The 18038-nt window shown below is 43.8% G+C and overlaps 1 protein-coding gene across 1 annotated transcript in view; it reads left to right on the forward strand.

The window, feature by feature from the left end:
• The first annotated feature begins 449 nt into the window (after nt 1-449).
• The window catches only part of CDC16 (cell division cycle 16), a 61813-nt gene continuing 44224 nt past the window's right edge, over nt 450-18038 (forward strand). The window contains exons 1-5 of the mRNA XM_039510542.1: nt 450-684; nt 6087-6141; nt 8068-8165; nt 9279-9317; nt 16134-16274. Coding sequence (XP_039366476.1) covers nt 637-684; nt 6087-6141; nt 8068-8165; nt 9279-9317; nt 16134-16274 — 381 coding nt within the window. The 5' untranslated portion in view covers nt 450-636. The remainder of the gene's footprint in view (nt 685-6086; nt 6142-8067; nt 8166-9278; nt 9318-16133; nt 16275-18038) is intronic.

Genomic DNA, 18038 nt, shown 5'->3' on the forward strand with positions numbered 1-18038 from the left:
AGAGGGAGAAGAGAGATCCTCTGCGAATAATATCTTGTAAGGTGCTGAATCGTGCCAGCCCTCCCCTGGTCAGGCCTTTAAAGAAATCATAGGATTAAATACATAATAATACCACCACCCCCCCCCGCCACTTTGGGAGCTTTCTCTTTCTCTTCATTTGTGCCTGAGCCTTTAGGGTGCAGCGGGTCACGCGTTCCCCAGGGCGCTGGGGACGTTCCTTCTAATGAGCGCGGAGGCTCTGGCCAAATAACAGGACTCCAGGAGCTGAAGACTTCAGAGAAACGTCACAATCACTGGCAGCGCTGGGTCACAGTCCCCTTTTCTGCCCCGGGCCCTGCCCCAGGAGGGAGCGAGACAGTGTAGAACAGCCCCAGTCGCCCGCCGCCCCTCTCCAGCGCCTCGGCTCGGCGCGCGCGCTGTAGGAACCATCCGCGCTAGGTGGCGTTTCTGGGGGGAGTGACTTCGGGCGTGACACCGGAAGGGGGGACGTTACCGCGCGGCACGCCTAGAGAACGAGGCCGGCAGGGAGTGCGGGGTGCCCGGGCTGCGCGCGTGGCGCGTGACAGCCGGACCGTTACCTGAGTGAGCGGCGCGTGCGGCGCATCCCGAGGCCACCCGGCTCGCGCGCGTGGGGAGATGAACCTGGAGCGGCTGAGGAAGCGGGTCCGGCAGTACATAGACCAGGTGAGGGGGCAGCAGCCCGCGCAGCCTCTTTCTCCCGTCAGCTCCTAACCCTGACCCGGCCTGACGCCCCCTCGCCCTCTGAGTGGCTGCGGGGCCGCCCTGGGGAGGTGCGCTCCGTCGGGCGGGGCCTGGGGTGCGTCTCCGCCCCTGTTTCCTCGGGGGCCCTAACAGCGGAAAAGAGGAGACTAAGGGGGGGGCTATGATAGAGGTGTATAAAATCATGAGTGATGTTGAGAAAGTGGATAAGGAAAAGTTATTTACTTATTCCCATATTACAAGAACTAGGGGTCACCAAATGAAATTAATAGGCAGCAGGTTTAAAACAAATAAAAGGAAGTTCTTCTTCACGCAGCGCACAGTCAACTTGTGGAACTCCTTACCTGAGGAGGTTGTGAAGGCTAGGACTATAACAATGTTTAAAAGGGGACTGGATAAATTCATGGAGGTTAAGTCCATAAATGGCTATTAGCCAGGATGGGTAAGGAATGGTGTCCCTAGCCTCTGTTTGTCAGAGGGTGGAGATGGATGGCAGGAGAGAGATCACTTGATCATTGCCTGTTAGGTTCACTCCCTCTGGGGCACCTGGCATTGGCCACTGTCGGCAGACAGGATACAGGGCTAAATGGACCTTTGGTTTGACCCAGTACGGCCGTTCTTATGGGTGCGAGAGCTGGGAGCGTAACAGTCTGCTCTGGAGGGAGCCCCCGCCAGCTCTGGGCCATGCATGTGTTACTGGGAAGGTCCCGTGTGTGTCGTGTTAAGTAACGTCACGCACCGCATAGCTCCAGGCCGTTATTGCCGTTTCAGGGGTTAGGAGACCCCCTCGTGCCGCTGGGCAGGGACTGCAGCGTGGTCTGGTGGGCCCCTGCCTCGCCTGCTGCAGCCCTGGAAGGGGTGTGGACAACGAGCAGAGGGTGGCAGGATGGTCTCATGGTAAAGGCTGGTAAATGTTTCACTGGGGAACTGGATTCTATGGCTGCCTCTGCCACAGAGTTTGTGAGCAAGTGACTTACACCAGCTTTTCACAGGTGGCCAGTAACAGCCTGTCCCGCTTTTTCTGGGTGCTTGAGACACCTCGGGTCTGAGTGCAGCAGTGCTCAGCACTCACAGCTGCAGCTGAAGTCAATGGGATGGAGTAGCGCTTGGAACAGATAAAGTGCCATATAATCCAAAGGACTTTGAAAAATCAGGTCTGATTTGTTTTAAATTGGGTAGCGGATGAGTGGACAACTAATCTTAGACATTTTGTGCTTCAGCTCCCTGTCTGTAAAATGGGGTAATACCACTCGCTTCACAAGAGTGTTTGAAGATAAATTATATCATAGAAATGTAGGACTGGAAGGAATCTCAACAGGTCATCTAGTCCAGTCCCCCAGCTCTGAGGCAGGACTAAATATTACCTAGTGCATCCCTGACAGGTGTTTGTCTAGTCTGCTATTAAAAATCTCCAGTGATGGAGATTCATAAGTTCCCTAGGTAATTTGTTCTAGTGCTTAACTCCTTTCCATTTAGGAAATCTTTGTTACCGTCTAACCTAAATCTCCCTTGCTCCAATTTAATCCCATTATTACTTATCCTGTCCTCAGTGCTTAAGGAGAACAATGTGTACCATCTTCCTCTTTACAGCAACATTTTATGTTCTTGGAGACAGTTATCACCCCACCACCACCACCACCACCACCCCATCTTCTTTTTTCAGACTAAAGAAACCCACTCTTTCAATCTTTCCTTGCTGGTCATGTTTTCTAGACTTTTAATCATTTTTGTAACTCTCTGGATTGTCTCCAAGTTGTCCACATCGTTCCCAAAATGAACACTGTACTCCGGTTGAGGTCTTATCAGTGCTGAGTAGAGTGGAAGAATTACTTCATGTGCCTTGGTTCCAACACTGCTGCTAATACATCCCAGAGTGATTTTTTTTATACTTTTGGGACAGCTTTTTTTTGTTGACTTGTACCTAATTTGTGATCCGCTATCACCCCCAGATCCTTTTCTGCAGTATTTCTTCATAGACAGTCAGTTCTCATTTTGTATTTGTGCATTGATTATTCCTTCTTAAGTGTTGTACTTTACATTTGCCCTTATTGAATTTCATCCTATTTATTTCAGACCATTCCTCCAGTTTGTCAAGATCATTTTGAATTCTAATCCTGTCCTCCAAAATACTTGCAACTCCTCTGAGCTTGGTATCATATGAGTGTATTCTGTATGGCATTATCCAAATCGTTTATGAAGATATTGAATAAAACCAGGACAGATCCCTGTGGACCCACTCAATATGCCCTTTGAATTTTACTGTGGTCCATTGATAACTATTCTCTGAATATGGTTTTCCAGCCAGTTGATTCACCCACCTTGCAGTAAGTTTGTCCAGGTTATATTTCCCTAGTTTGCTTACGAGAAGGTCATGTGAGATAGTATCAAGAGCCTTACTAAAGTTGAGATATATCAGCTTTACTGCTTCCCCCCATCCAGATGTTGACTTTTAAGTATCACCTTATCTTCTAGTTTCTTACAAATTGATTATTTGCTGCATTATCTTTCTGAGTACCAAAGTTAAGCTGACTGGTCTACACATTCCCTGGCTTGTCCTTATTCCCCTTTTTATAGATAGATACTATATTTCCCCTCTTCCAATCCTCTAGGCTCTCCCTTGTCCTTCACAAATTCACAAAGTTCTCTTCAGCCAGTTCCTTAAGTATTCTAGGATGTATTTCCTCAGGCCCTGCTGACGTGAAGACATCTAACTTATCTAGATAATTCTTAACCTGTTCTTCTCCTAGTTTAGTCTCAGATCCTACTATATTTACACTGATGTTCAATATGTTAGTCGTCCAATTAATGCTAACCTTTTGGGTGAAAACTAAAATGAAAAAGGCATTTAAAACTTCAGCCAGTCCTGTATTTTCTGTTATTGTCTTTCTTTCTGATTGTGTAACGGGCCTACCCTGTGCTTGGTCTTCCTCTTGCATCTAATGAATTTGTAAAATGTTTTCTTGTTATCCTAGATAGTGTCATCTCATTTTGTGCTTGGCTGTTCTAATTTGGCCCTACACACTTATGTTGCTTCTAATGTTTGAAGCACTGTAATTCTAGATGCCATAGAAGAGCCAATGAGGAAATTAGTAATTTTCTTCAGAGCAGGGTTTGAATAGTGTACAGTAAATAAGGCTTAGGGCCATGCATTGAACAAGGAGGTGAAAACAGAATATTGCTGCTCATCCTGAGCACTGGAAAAAAGCTCACTAGAGTATTTTTTAAATTGCAAATTAAAAAATGTTTTTAATAACCTTGTTTTTAGAGACAGCTTTAGGAAATAGGCTGAGGCAGATAACCAGTATGGAAAATCTTGGCCCAAATGGTAAAAGTTTGGTTAAGTTATAAGCAATTGAAATCAGGGCCTTATAGTGGTATGTGCTGGATAACCTTAATAATAGGCTCTGCTATTAGCCTTGCCTATAATAATTATATTTGACATTTATATAGCATCTTTCTTCTTGAAGATTCTTAAAGCACTTTAGCCTTAGAGATTTCATGCAGTCCCTTCCGGGATGGAGGGCCACAACAAATGGTATAGGATGTGCAGTCTGCAAAAATTCCCATATGTTGTGAATATTGCTTCATTCAGATCCCAAATTCTTGTATAATCTCTGACAACAAAATTAATTAATGCAGAGTTAAGCTTGCCCAGTGGTATTTTATACTCTTCCAAAACATCAAATTCAGAAAAACTCAAAACTTCTGAAAACCAGAAAATATAGAGTTAAGGTAAATGCCCACACAACCTTAACTCTGACCTCTGGACCAACAGTAGCCACTGAGAATTATCTGTGTGCAGTCCAGCTGCATTTACTGTGTTAAGTGCAGCTGTATTGAATATTGAACAGATTAATTAGAGCAGTTTGTCAGAGCTGTGATACAGCGACGTCTTTGGGGAGCTGTGCCCCCTTGGGGAGGATTAGCTCCTCTGACTGACCCCCTGTATGTATGATCAAAAGAAAAATGTGCAGGTGTATCTTGGGAGTTCCAGTATGCCTTATTTCAGCACTAGGTTATGTCAATTGTGGGGCATATGGGTCTTCTAGCCTTGGGAATTGTCAGCAGTTAAGTGAGAGATGAGTGTGGTCTGTGAGTTTAATGATAGGTAAGTGAAAATATAGTGTTTGGCGTTATGTGCATATGGGTAAAGTGACTGTAAAAAGGGTTGTAAGTTTTAGCAGATGTGGTGTTTCCTGTAGAGTAGAATAAGTGTCTGAGGAGAATCTGGGGCTGAGAGATACCCTCTGTCCCAATCTCTCCCACATGGCATGCCAGCCACCTCCATATCACCCATCTCTTCGTCCACTACTTCTGTTTCCAGGATCACTCCAGAAGGAGAAGTGGTGGTTACTAAGATACCGTCTCTCCTTCTGGAGTGGGGAAACTGGGTCAGAAGTATCAGAATGCTGTTCCTACTCCCCCAACAAATGCCAAAACACTATTCAAGAGCATTCTGGCACAACTCAAGCATGGCACAAACCCTCATTCCTCCTCCTTTCCTAGCAAGCATTTGACTGTATAATTTTTTTTTGAGTAGTTTGAATGTGTTCTGAATTTTCAGCAATACTCTGATTATGTTCCCCTCTCCCCCAAACAACACTCTCTGACAGACCATGTCTAAATTTCATTTTCATATTTCTGCTAGAGTTGGGTTTGAATTTATAGTGACTGGGTGTTGCTCAGGTTTAGTGGCCATAACATGTCTTCTTGAACGAGGAGTACTTGTGGCACCTTTAGAGACTAACAAATTTATTTGGGCATAAGCTTTCCTGGGCTAAAGCCCACTTCATCGGATGGATGCAGTGGAAAATACAGTAGGAAGATATATATACCCAGAACATGAAAAAATGGGTGTTGCCGTACCAACTCTAATGAGACTAATCAATTAAGGTGGGCTATTATTGGCAGAAGGAAAAAAACTTTTGTAGTGATAATCAGGATGGCCCATTTCAAACAGTTGACAAGAAGATGTGAGAAACAGCAGGGGAAAAATTAGCATGGGGAAATAGTTTTTACTTTTTGTAATGACCCATCCACTCCCAGTCTTTACACAACTCTTAATCTTATCTGTAGCAGAGCTGGCTCTCCAATATAATCAAATGCTGTTCTTCCATCTCTCTTATTCCCAGGATTCACAGTAAAGCCCCCTGCCTCAATTTAGGGTAAATCATACATGTTTGTGGAGTGCCTTAAGTAGTCTTTACAAACATGTTAACTGCTTTGACTTATTTGGCAATCAATTAACTCAAGGTGTGTTGTTTTGTTTTTTTTAAAGATAGGTTAGACAGCCACCAGTGAGATATATCAAGCTAAATAATATATTTAAATAAACAAACCCTAACATTTCTAACATTCTTTTCCAGCAACAGTATCAAAGTGCCTTGTTTTGGGCAGACAAAGTTGCTTCACTGTCTCATGGTAAGTAATCATTATGTTGTATTTCACTTAATTTAAAATATTAGTTTCATTAAAACTTTTGCCTGTGATCGTTTTTTTCAGCTTCTTGTATATTGTTGAGGTTCCACTGTATATTTAATATTCTTGTGAGCCTCTGCAATACCATCTACCCAAACAGCATTAGATTTTTGACCTGCTAGAATAGATAGCGTGCAATTTAGCATTCATGCATGTTTAACTCCTGTGTTTGAAAAATGTACTCTTAACTACTAGTGCAAGAACTAAGCCTGTTTCCCAGGCTGAAAAACATTCTGTCCTTCAGGGCCAGGATTGCATGGAGGGTCAACTCCTTCCACTTGGAAAAATCTCTATTGTTTGCAAGAACCTTTTTGCAGATTCATAAACACTGAAATTTATAAAAAAATCATTATTTTTATTTAGTCTAGTCCACTGCCAATGCAAGATTGTTTCCTACAGTTCCTTTTCTAGTGCTTAATCTATTGCAGGGGTGGCCAAACTTACTGACCCTCTGAGCCACATATGACAATCATCAGAAGGCTGAAGCCCTAAGCCAAAGCAGGCACGCCCCACGGGGCTGAATTCCTGAGACCCTCCATCTCTGCTAGGCAGACACCAAAGGAGATGTGCGGGGAGGGCACATGGAGTCACATGCCCCCTCCTCCCCCTCCAGATTTTTGCCAGGGTTTGCTGGTCCTGGTTCATCACATAGTGCCACCGGACCCCCTTCTTGCACGGCAGCTGCTGAAGTCTGCAAGCTGGGAGCTGCGACCATGGGGAGAGGCAGTGGCGAGCAGCGGGGAGAGCTGCTGCTGCCTCTCTCTGTGGAGCTAAAGTAGTGACCCCTTCCTGCAGCTCCCACCTGTTTGCCACTGCCTCTCCATGCAAAGCTAACACCTGGGAGCTGCAGGGAGGAGCCACTGAGGGTAAGGGGCCGGCATGATTCAAGCTGTTGTGGGGGGTGGGTTTTAAATTTTTGCCCCCTCCCCTACTCTCAGCAGGCACCAGTCATCTCTGGCAGAAGCCTCTAGCCCATCATCCTGCTGCAGGGTGGAAGCCCTGAGCTCCTGCCCCAGCCTGGTAGGCGGAGAATGGAGAGTGGATTGTGCGGCTTCGGGAGCCACACTTTAACTGTAAAAGAGTCGCGAGCGGCTCACGAGCCACAGTTTGGCCACCCCTGGTCTATTGTATTTATGGGGTAGTAATTGATAGGGTAACTTTTTTTCTTTCCTTTGAAGTCATTTTTGCTTTTCTTCAATATTGAAGACTCTCTCAGTGCATCATGACTCTCTTTAAATATAGTTTTTGGTAGATGCATGTCACCTGGACCAAATTATTTGTCAATGTTCAGATTCTGGAGTATTTCCTTATCTGCTCTTTATATCTGTTTAGCAATGGCTTTATTACTTACTAAGTACCTGATCCTTCAAATGAGATTATGCACAGTGTGTAAATTTAAGCACATGCATAAATTTTGGGATCAGGACCTAATTGTCATACTTCTAGAACTTGAAAATAATATTTTGCTTTTGCAGGCTCTAATTTCTGCACAAACTTTGAAAGAAAAAGGTTAAAAGTATGCTTTCTGCTGTTACTGCATTCAAAGTCTGGATCAGTTTTATTTCCCCTCTGTTACTTATGGTATGCAGACTGGTGTTAGATTTTTTTTTTACATTCTTGTTTGCTGCTGAGAGTGCGTGCAGTCTTGGTGTTAGGGTTTGGTTTAATTCTTAAATTTTCTTATTTCTGAGATGTGCAAAGAGATGTATTTTATTTTTAGGGTAATTTCTTTAGATGACTGTTTGAGGAAGAGCAGTATACTGTCATCTTTTAATGACCTGAAAATGTCTGTGCCATGCAAAATTATGATAAAAGCAAGTATTTTAGGATTGTACTTAATGGGGTTATATATATTATATATATTTTTAGAGGAACCTCAGGACATCTATTGGTTGGCCCAATGTCTCTACCTGACGGCTCAGTATCATAGAGCAGCACACGCCCTTCGATCACGCAAGCTAGATAAGGTAAGTAATTTCAAACAAGAAATAATACTTTTGTTATTTATTTAGAACCATAGTGCTATACCTGGTGCTAAATAGCAGCTGAACTGTGCTAAATGCACTATAGGTTCTTTACCTTCAGAGTTAACAATCAAAATGTAAAGGAAGAGTAGTTACGTAAACTGCATAATGTAAGGTCGTGGTGAGAGAATGATCTATAGAGAAGAGTAAAGGGCCAAGGGCTGACCTGTGAGGGGACCAATAGGTTTAGGGAAGGGACTGTGTGCTATTCTAGTTCTCCTCCCACTTTAACTAGAGTTGTGGAGGAGAAAGTGCCTCCAGAGATGGAGAGGTTCAAAACAATAGTATAGAACAGGGATCGGCAACCTTTGGCACGTGGCCCATCAGGGAACTCCGCTCATGGTCCGGGATGGTTTGTTTACCTTCAGCGTCCACAGGTTCGGCCGATCGCAGCTCCCACTGGCTGCGGTTCGCCGTTCCAGGCTAATGGCTGCAGGAAGCGGCAGCCAGCACATCCCTCTGTAATGCGTAATCCCATGATCAACAAGGTAGGTAAACAAATGGTCCCGGCCTGCCAGTGGATTTCCCTGACAGGCCTTGTGCCAAAGGTTGCCGATCCCTGGTATAGAAGAAATTTACAAACTGGGCTAGAAGGTCGTTAGTGATTTTGGTCAGGGAAGTTTTGCTGAGGTGGAAAGGGTGAACCACACTGGAGGAGATAAAGGGGAGAGAGCCGAGGAAATCTAGCAGTTTGAATAGATTACATGCCCTATGATGAAAGTCAAAAGGTAGGAAGGAAATAGGGTGGTGTATAAAAGTGTGCTTGTAGGGAAAGGGGGAAGGGTCATAGGGAAAGAGTATCTCAAGATAAGGGAAATGGAGAGGGTAAGATAGGGTTAAGGAGACAGGATGATGGGTTGAGGTTTCCCCGTTTACTGTCTGCCTTGAGAGTTAGAGACTTGAGAGAATGATTCGGGGTAGTAAGAAAGAAATCTTTAGTCAGACGTAAAACAGACATTGATGTAGGAATAACAGCTTTTTGCTATTAACACTAGGGAGTTTTGTTTGTAGCTTCCTTGATAAATTAAGTATTTCAAACCTCTTTATTTCTTTTAGTTATATGAAGCATGTCGATACCTTGCTGCTAGATGTCATGTAAGTATATATTTTAGTTTCTGGTTGGATAAAATCAAACTAAACAAAGCATGCTACGTAAACACGCAAACCACATATGGCACACTTTATGCTAGAAGGGGACTATTTGGAGGTCTAAATTTCGGGATTGAAATGCTTATACTGGAACTACAGGTTCAAATCCTGTGAGAGAAGACTTATTCCCTCATCTTTGTAAGATGGGTAAACTGAGTTCCATACAGCATGCTGTGTGTTACTCCTGAGGGAATTCTGTACCACAGCACTATGCAGAATTTTGCAGAAATTAATATTGTGCATGCAGAATTTCCTTTCCCCCACGGAAATGGGCTGCAGAGCTGCTGGCTGCCACTAGGGGCTGCTGGACCTGGCAGAGATCAGCTCGCACATAAAAGATATTGCCCGCAAGGTGGCGGGGGGTGGTGGTGGTGGTGGTGTGTGTTATGGACGACGGAGCTAGAACAGTGGTTCTCAATCTTTTGTACTGGTGACCCCTTTCACACAGCAAGCCTCTGAGTGCGACACCCCCCCCTATAAATTAAAAATACTTTTTTATATATTTAACACCATTATAAATGCTGGAGGTGAAGCGGGGTTTGGGGTAGACGCTTGCAGCTCATGACCCCCCATGTAATAACCTCGTGACCCCCTGAGGGGTCCTGACCCCCAGTTTGAGAACCCCTGAGCTAGAGGGTTTCCGGCAGCTGCAGTTCCCTGCATGCCCTGAGGGAAGGAGATGGTGGTGCTCGGAGGTGTGGGGGTGTCTAGGCGGGGGGGGCCACAGCTGGGCTCTGGGGGGGAGAGGGGTTGTGGGTGTCTGACCCCCTGGCTGGGCTCAGGGTGTGGGGGCAGAGAAACAGGAACTGGGTTGTCATAGGGATTTCTTTAACTCTCTACTCCTGGAGGGAAATTTTGTGTGTCTGTATTGTTACAAACATACCTGCTGACAGGCATTTTGAAATAAATTACCAAAATAATTGAGACTGGCATGATTATGTAGAGTTATTTTGACAAATAAAATTTGCAGAATTTTAAAATTGTGTGTGCAGAACTTTTTTTTTTTTTTTTTTGGTGTACATTTCCCCGAGTAGTTTGTGCGTCTCTTGAATGGGACCAGAGAACAACAAATTTCTGCCTGCTCAGAATGGATGCTATAGATCCCAGGACACTTCCTTTAGAGGAAGGTGTTTGACCTGTTGTCTGTGCTCCAGAATTTTCCTTCTCTCTAATAACACTGCTCTACAGCCAAAATGCTTCTGAAATAAATGTAGTCAAACTTTACTAATTCTGGGTTACTGAGAATGAAAATGATGCTTAAAATTGTTGATTGGCTCTAGTTTTCAAGATATGCTATTTGACTTGGGAATGGCGGAGGATAAGTGAATTATAAAGGGAAGGGATCTCAATTTAAACCAGAAATGACTAAAATACATCTTTGACTGGATCTATGAATAAATCTATGACTGGGTTTGGACAGTACTTGCTTTTTAGGCAAAACAATGAATGATGCAATCTGAAGCTGGTATATACATGATATGAATTGCATCATGTTATTCCTAGAAGTCATGGATGATGCAATCATAACATCACTCTGCTGAACAAATTGCCCTATATCAGCGCTAGAAATCATACAGTGTCGTGCTCTCTTATTTGTCAGTGTTTGATTTTGCAAAGGGACACATTTCTGCAGTGCAGATAACTTCTGCTATGTTTGTGGTGAAGTGACTTTTGCATCACAAAAGCGCAGTATAACCACTATGGTTAAGAAAGCCTATCACCTTTATTTTATGCTGCAACACTTGTGCAACAAATCTTCGCCAGTGGTTGAACAGGAAACAGATCATACCAGCAATTGTTACTTAGTTGGGAAAGGTGTGTCAAAGAAGAAAAAGTGGACTGTAAATTATCCAAACATTCCATCAGCTGGAGAAGGACTGCGGGTTCTGATGCACCCAGAATCATTCTCACTTGAGTCAGACGAGGAAGAGGATGAAACTTCTGGTCCTGAACCATCAATGTCACAGGACCCACATTTTCTCCCATCCTCCTCCTCCTCTGAACCACACCTCATAACACAAGGTGAACTGAATGACCTTGTCAGGGATTGGAACTACCCAAGCCAGACTACAGCAGTGGAATCTCCTGGCAGGTGATGTTAGGTGACCGTCAAAAGTTTCCATGTTCCGTGACCGTCAAAGGATCTTGTCCCATTCTTCTTCATGGAAGGTGATCTTGTAGCCTGCAACAACATCGATGGTGTGATGAGATGAGTGGAGATTGTTCATTGATTCAGTCTTAAAGCTGTTTTACTGCATAATGGCAATGTTTTGCCATCAATTCCAGTTGGTCATGCAGTCCATATGAAGGAATCCTATGACAACATGAAACAACTTTTGAGGTGCATAAACTATGACCAACATCAGTGGCAGCTTTGCGATTTGAAGGTTGTTGCTCTCTTGCTTGGTCTGCAGACTGGATACACAAAGTACTGCTGTTTGACATCAAGAAAGATTGGCCACTCCGACAGTCATTGGAGCCTGGGAGGAAAAGTGTTCAGCATCCACCATTTGTTGAATCAAGGAAGATTTTGTTACCACCCTTACACATTAAGCTGAGTCTGATGAAGAACTTTGTCAAGGCCATTGACAAAACACAAGCAGCTTTCAAGTACTCCGTGGAAAATTTCCAAGGTTAAGTGAAGCTAAGATAAAGGAAGGTGTCTTTGTTGGTCCTCAGATTCGTGAACTTCTTTGAGATGATGCATTTGACCATGCTGGCGGCATGGAAAGCCTTCCAGTTAGTGGCAATAAATTTTCAAACAACAAGGCAGACAACTACAGGTTGTTGGTGGAAACCTCTCCTCAGGCATACAAAAGCCTTGGTTGCAACATGTCACTAAAGATACATTTTTGCACTCTCATCTAGATTTTGGACATTGCAACAATGGAGAAGCGCTATCAGGGCAAATGAAGCCCATCAATGCTTGCAGACTCTTGCTGGACAGTGACAAGAGATGCTCCATTTAATGAATACAAGAGACAAGCAGTAGACACTGAATAGGACTAAACTATGTACATAATAGTTTTGTTTCATAATAAATTTTATTTATATAACCCTTTTGCTGATTTTTAAAGTGTTACATAAACAGGACAGGTGAAATATTATCGTGTAAAGCAACCATAAACACATGAAAAGACCTAGGTTTACAATTTATGATTAAAACTCTACTATCTACACAATATACATAGACATAAAATGTAAAAACTTACATAACTTAGAAACAGTAGCCAATCAGTTCTTTTAATTGTCATATTTGAATTCAGCACATCAAAATACATAATAAATAGCACATTTTATCCCTGAAGCAGATGACTTCTCAAAAATTGTAGACCAGTGTAATGTATAGTGTGGTTTATACTGGCTGGTTGCTGAATTTTGCCCCACAGGTAGCTTTGTTTTATTGGTGTTATAAGTATATAGTTGGCAGTATGCTTTCGGTCCCTTCTGGATTAAAAGTGCTATCTAAACAAAGCGCAACCAAAGAAATGAAATTGTCTGGAGGATGAGTAAAATAAATGGAACAGCATGGTTTTTTTTTGATTGTAGCTAAGGCTGTTGATTAATTGCAGTTAACTCATCCGCTTAACTCAAAAAAATTGTGATTAAAAAATTAATTGCTTTTAATCGCACTGTTAAACAATAGGATACAAAGAAAAATTTTAATAAATTTCAGTGATGTTTCTGCATTTTCAAATATATTGATTTAAATTACAACACAGTATACAAAGTAGACAGTGCTCACTTAATATTATTTTTTATTACAAATATTTGCACTGTAAAAATGGCAAACAAAAGAAATAGTATTTTTCAATTCACCTCATACAAGTACTATAGTGCAATCTTTTTATGGTGAAAGTGCAACTTACATATGTAGATTTTCTTTTTGTTACAATAACTGCACTCAAAAACAAAACAATATAAAACTTTAGCGCCTACAAGTCCACTCAGTCTACTTCTTGTTAAATCACAAGTTTGTTTACATTTGCAGGAGATAATGCTGCCTGCTTCTTGTTTACATTATCACCTAAAAGTGAGAACAATGGTTCACATGGCACTTTTGTAGCTGGCATTGCAAGGTATTTACTTGCCAGATATGCTAGATTTGTATGCCCCTTCATGCTTCGGCCACCATTACAGAGGACATGCTTCCATGCTGATGATGCTCGTTAAAAAAATAATGCGTTAATTAAATTTGTGACTGAACTCATTGGCGGAGAATTGTATGTTTCTTACTGTGTTTTACCTGTATTCTTCCATATATTTCATATTATAGCAGTTTCCGATGATGACCCAGCATGTTTGTTTTAAGAACACTTTCACTGCAGATTTGACAAAACGCAAAGAAGGTACCAATATGAGATTTCTAAAGCTAGCTACATCACGCAACCCAAATTTTAAGAATCTGAAATGCCTTCCAAAATCTCAGAGGGAGGAGGTGTAGCGCATGCTTTCAGAAGTCTTAAAAGAGCAACACTCCAATGTGGAAACTACAGAACCCGAACCACCAAAAAAGAAAATCAGCCCTCTGCTGGTGGCATCTGACTCAGATGATGAAAATGAACATGTCAGGCCGCACTACTTTGGATGATTATCGAGCAGAACCCATCATCAACATGGACGCTTGTCCCCAGAAATGGTGGTTGAAGTATGAAGGGACATACGAATCTTAAGTGCATTTGGCACATAAATATCTTGCAACGCTGGCTACAATGGTGCCGTGCGAACGCCTGTTCTCACTTTCAGGTGATATTGTAAACAAGAAGTGGGCAGCATTATCTCCTGCAAATGTAAACAAACTTGTTTGTCTAAACGATTGGCTGAACAAGACGTAGGACTGAGTGGACTTGTAGGCTCTAAATTTTTACATTGTTTTATTTTTGAATGCAGTTATTTTTTGTACATAATTCTACATTTGTAAGCACAACTTTCATGATAAAGAGATTGGGCTTCAGTACACTTTTATTAGGTGAATTGAAAAATACTATTACTTTTGTTTTTTACAGTGCAAATATTATAAAAATAAATATAAAGTGAGCACTGTACACTTAGTATTCTGTGTTGTAATTGAAATCAATATACACCTCTACCCCGCTATAATGTGACCCGATATAACACGGGTTTGCATATAGCGCGGTAGCAGCAGGGCTCCGGCGGTGCTTTAAAGGGTCCGGGGCTCCTGCTGCTGCAGGGAGCTCAGGCCCTTTAAATCACCGCTGGATCCGTGCCGCCGTTACCCTGGGGCTGCGGCAGCAGGGCTTGGGCAGTGCTTTAAAGGGTCTGGGGCTCCGGCTGCTGCGGGGAGCCCAAGGCCCTTTAAATTGCCGGCTGAGCCCTGCTGCTGCAGCCCCAGGGTAGTGGTGGTAGGGCTCCAGCGGTGACTTAAAGGGCCCGGGGCTCTTTAAATCACCGCTGCAGACCTGTCACCGCTACCCTGATATAACGGCGTTTCACCTATAATGTGGTAGGGATTTTTGGCTCTCCACGACCGTGTTATATCGGGGTAGAGGTCTATTTGAAAATGTAGAAAATATCCATAACTACTTAAATAAATGGTATTCTATTGTTTAACAGCACGATTAATCTTTTTAATTGTGCGACATCCCTAATTGTAACAAACGATAGAAAACCCCATCTTAATTAATTTTAAGGTATGTTTGTATACTTCTGTGATCACATCATGATAGGCATGATGATCATTCTGCAGGTATTTATTTTCCAAATGTTTGGTTAAGCAATACTGAAATATTGTGAATTGTTAATGTGAGGTGGTCGCGGCTCTCTCCCTGTCCGTCAGGGAGGGAGTCCATGCCCCCTCACTACAATGCCTTTGGAGCAACTCAGTTTGAGGGGAATTAGCCGACAGTTAGTAGGCCCAAGCCTTCAGGCCAAGCAACAGTTGAGTCTGTGACCCTCAGCCAGAGCGGGCAGCCAAAAATTAAGGGTTCTGGCCTGCAGTCAGGCAGAGCAACACAGCAGTCTAGGGGAATCAGCTCTCTGGTGGGGCAGACAGCAAACCCAACTGGCGTCCTCTTGGCCCAAAGGCTGCCTCCTCCAGGAGTGGGGTGGTAGCGAGGGTAGAGGGACGCACCCCCACCTGACTCCACTGCAGCCCAGCCCAGGGCCTGAACAGTGGCAGAGTGGTCTGCCACTGGGTCAGCGGAGAATCCGTCCGCAACACACTTGCAGTCAGTAATGCGGACGAACTCTATTTGGCTTCTCGGGGCTTCTTCCTACACTCCCATTCAGGGAGTACCTGGGTTCTGGGGTCGTTGTTCATCTCACTGAGGTAAACGGCTAGTGGCAGCCCCAACAGTTCCTTGGTGTCCCTGGTGCCTGGCAGTTCCAGCAGTCCCTCTGTGTCTCTGGCGCTATAGCAGCCTCCATTGGGTCTGAGCTCCAGCAGCGGGCAGGGAGGAGATGTCCTGCTCCTCCGGTAGTTTTCCTCCAACTAAGCTGTAAGGCCTGCCTTTTATATTTCTGTTCCCTGTTCCGCCCCTCTGCTTCTGGTGGGGTGGTTGGAGGTGTCCCAGTTCTGCCCACCGGGGGGTGGTCGCGGCTCTCTCCCTGTCCGTAAGGGAGGGAGACCTTGCTCTCTCACTACAATTAGATTCTGATGATAAACTGATATACAGCTAAATAAAGATATGCCTAAATGTGAAATGGCTTGGCCTACCAACTCTATAATTTTTACTTGCCATAGTCTTATTATTGGTGTTTTAATTTTAAATGCTTAACATCTTACCCTTGTTTTCTCTGTAGTATGCTGCAAAAGAGCATCAACAGGCTCTTGATATTCTTGACATGGAAGAGCCAATCAACAAAAGACTATTTGAAAAATACTTGAAGGATGAAAGTGGGTTGAAAGACTCTACCAGTGGCTGGGAGATGTCACAATCCTCTGTAGGTAGCATTTTCAAAACATGATGTTTTCATAGTTGAAGAAGAATGTTAATATTATACAAGGATTTATCAGAAAGTAATGTCATTGGCATCTGGGCTTGAAACTGAATGTGTTTTTGACTTTTATTATAGGATAATGAATATTTATTCCAGAAGTATTATGTGTTTTCTCCATTTAGTCAGAAATCTATATTACTAGCTGTCTTGATTATTGCCTACATTAAATGATAATCCTGGTTTGTCACTATTACTAGTGTTGTTGTGCAAATGCTTGCTCAGAATTAATAATTGAGAATTTCTAGGGAGTTCTACGTAATCTATTTCAGTTTTAAAATAAATAAATTCTAGGTCTTCCAGATACGAATCGAGCCTTGACAATGTAAACTATCATCTCTTTCAGTTGGACTGCAGATTCTTGGAGATAAATAACAATAAGGGAATGAACTTCTTCTGCCTTTTTAAGTATTTTTTTGAGGTGTTAACACTGTGTAATGGGTTTGCACTCACCTCTTGCGAGCACCCCCTGGCGGCATGCGTGTGCCTGCACTCTCTCTGCCTGTTTGTGGTGGGTCTTCACTGACCCAGCTGGCCGGCCAAGTCATACACAGTCTGTGAGATGAAAGCAAAGCAAACCCTTTTCGGGGTACAAGTCCAACAGGGGCCTCTCTCAGTGCTCTCTGTAATGTCTCTCTGGTTGTCCGTGTTCCGGAATAGAGCAGTGCCCCGGGGCTCCTCCACTGGAGGCAATGTCTTCACCCTCTCAGGGCCTTTCTGGCCATAGCTCTTCAGCTGGGCCACTACAGTTCAGTTCCCCCTCTGGGGTGTCTCAATGTCCAGGCCACTTCCCCTAGTGACTAATGGAGGGCTCAGGGGCCCTGGGCCCACTCCCTACTCCTGGTCCCAACCCAGGGACCCTGTAGATTCCAGCTGTCACTGTGTCCCTTTATCTAAACCGTGCTGCTGTAATTCCCTGGGCTATTTCCCCGCTGTCCTGTGTTGCCTTCACCCTTATCTCAGGGCCTTGTCCTGATGGAGTCCCTGAAATCTGCTCAGGACTCCTTCTTGCTCTTCCCAGCTTCTGGCACCACTACCTCATTTGATGTCCTGCAGCTCCCTCAGCCAGCCACACACCATCCACACTCCTTCATCTCTAGCAAGGAACTGAACTCACTCTGGCCCTGCAGCTCTTCTTATACTAGACTGTTGGGCCTTGATTGGCTGCTTCCCACACAGCTGCTCTAGGCAGCTTGGAGGACCTCTCTACTGCCCTTTTCTGGGGATGGATGTAGCAGGGCCACAAGGTCTCCAGCAGGGGGCCTCAGAACCTAGTCCACCCTGTGTCACACTGGCTGTGTCTTCACTAGGAATGCAGCAGCACAGCTGCAACTGCACCACTGTAGCACTTCAGTGTAGGCACTCACTACAGCGATGGGAGTGGTTCTACCATCGCTGTAGTTAATTCACTTCTTTGAGAGGTGTGGAATTTGCGCCTCCCCCTCCCCAATGCATGGCCCAATTGGCCTGACTGCAGCTGCCACACCCTCTCACCCCCTAAACTATAGAAGTCAAACTATGCTTGTGTAGCTAGATCAGTGGAGAATTCTTCCTCAACCTAGCACTGTCTACACCAGGGGTTAGATTGACTTAACTGCATCATGCAAGGGTGGATTTTTCATGACCCTGTGCAACACAGTTATGTTGATCTAACTTTTTAGTGTAGACCTAGCCTTAATCTCTTCATTGCTTCTGTCAATGAGGCATGGC

The sequence above is a fragment of the Mauremys reevesii genome, linkage group 1 (assembly GCF_016161935.1).
Source record: "Mauremys reevesii isolate NIE-2019 linkage group 1, ASM1616193v1, whole genome shotgun sequence".
NCBI classification, from domain to species: Eukaryota; Metazoa; Chordata; order Testudines; family Geoemydidae; genus Mauremys; species Mauremys reevesii.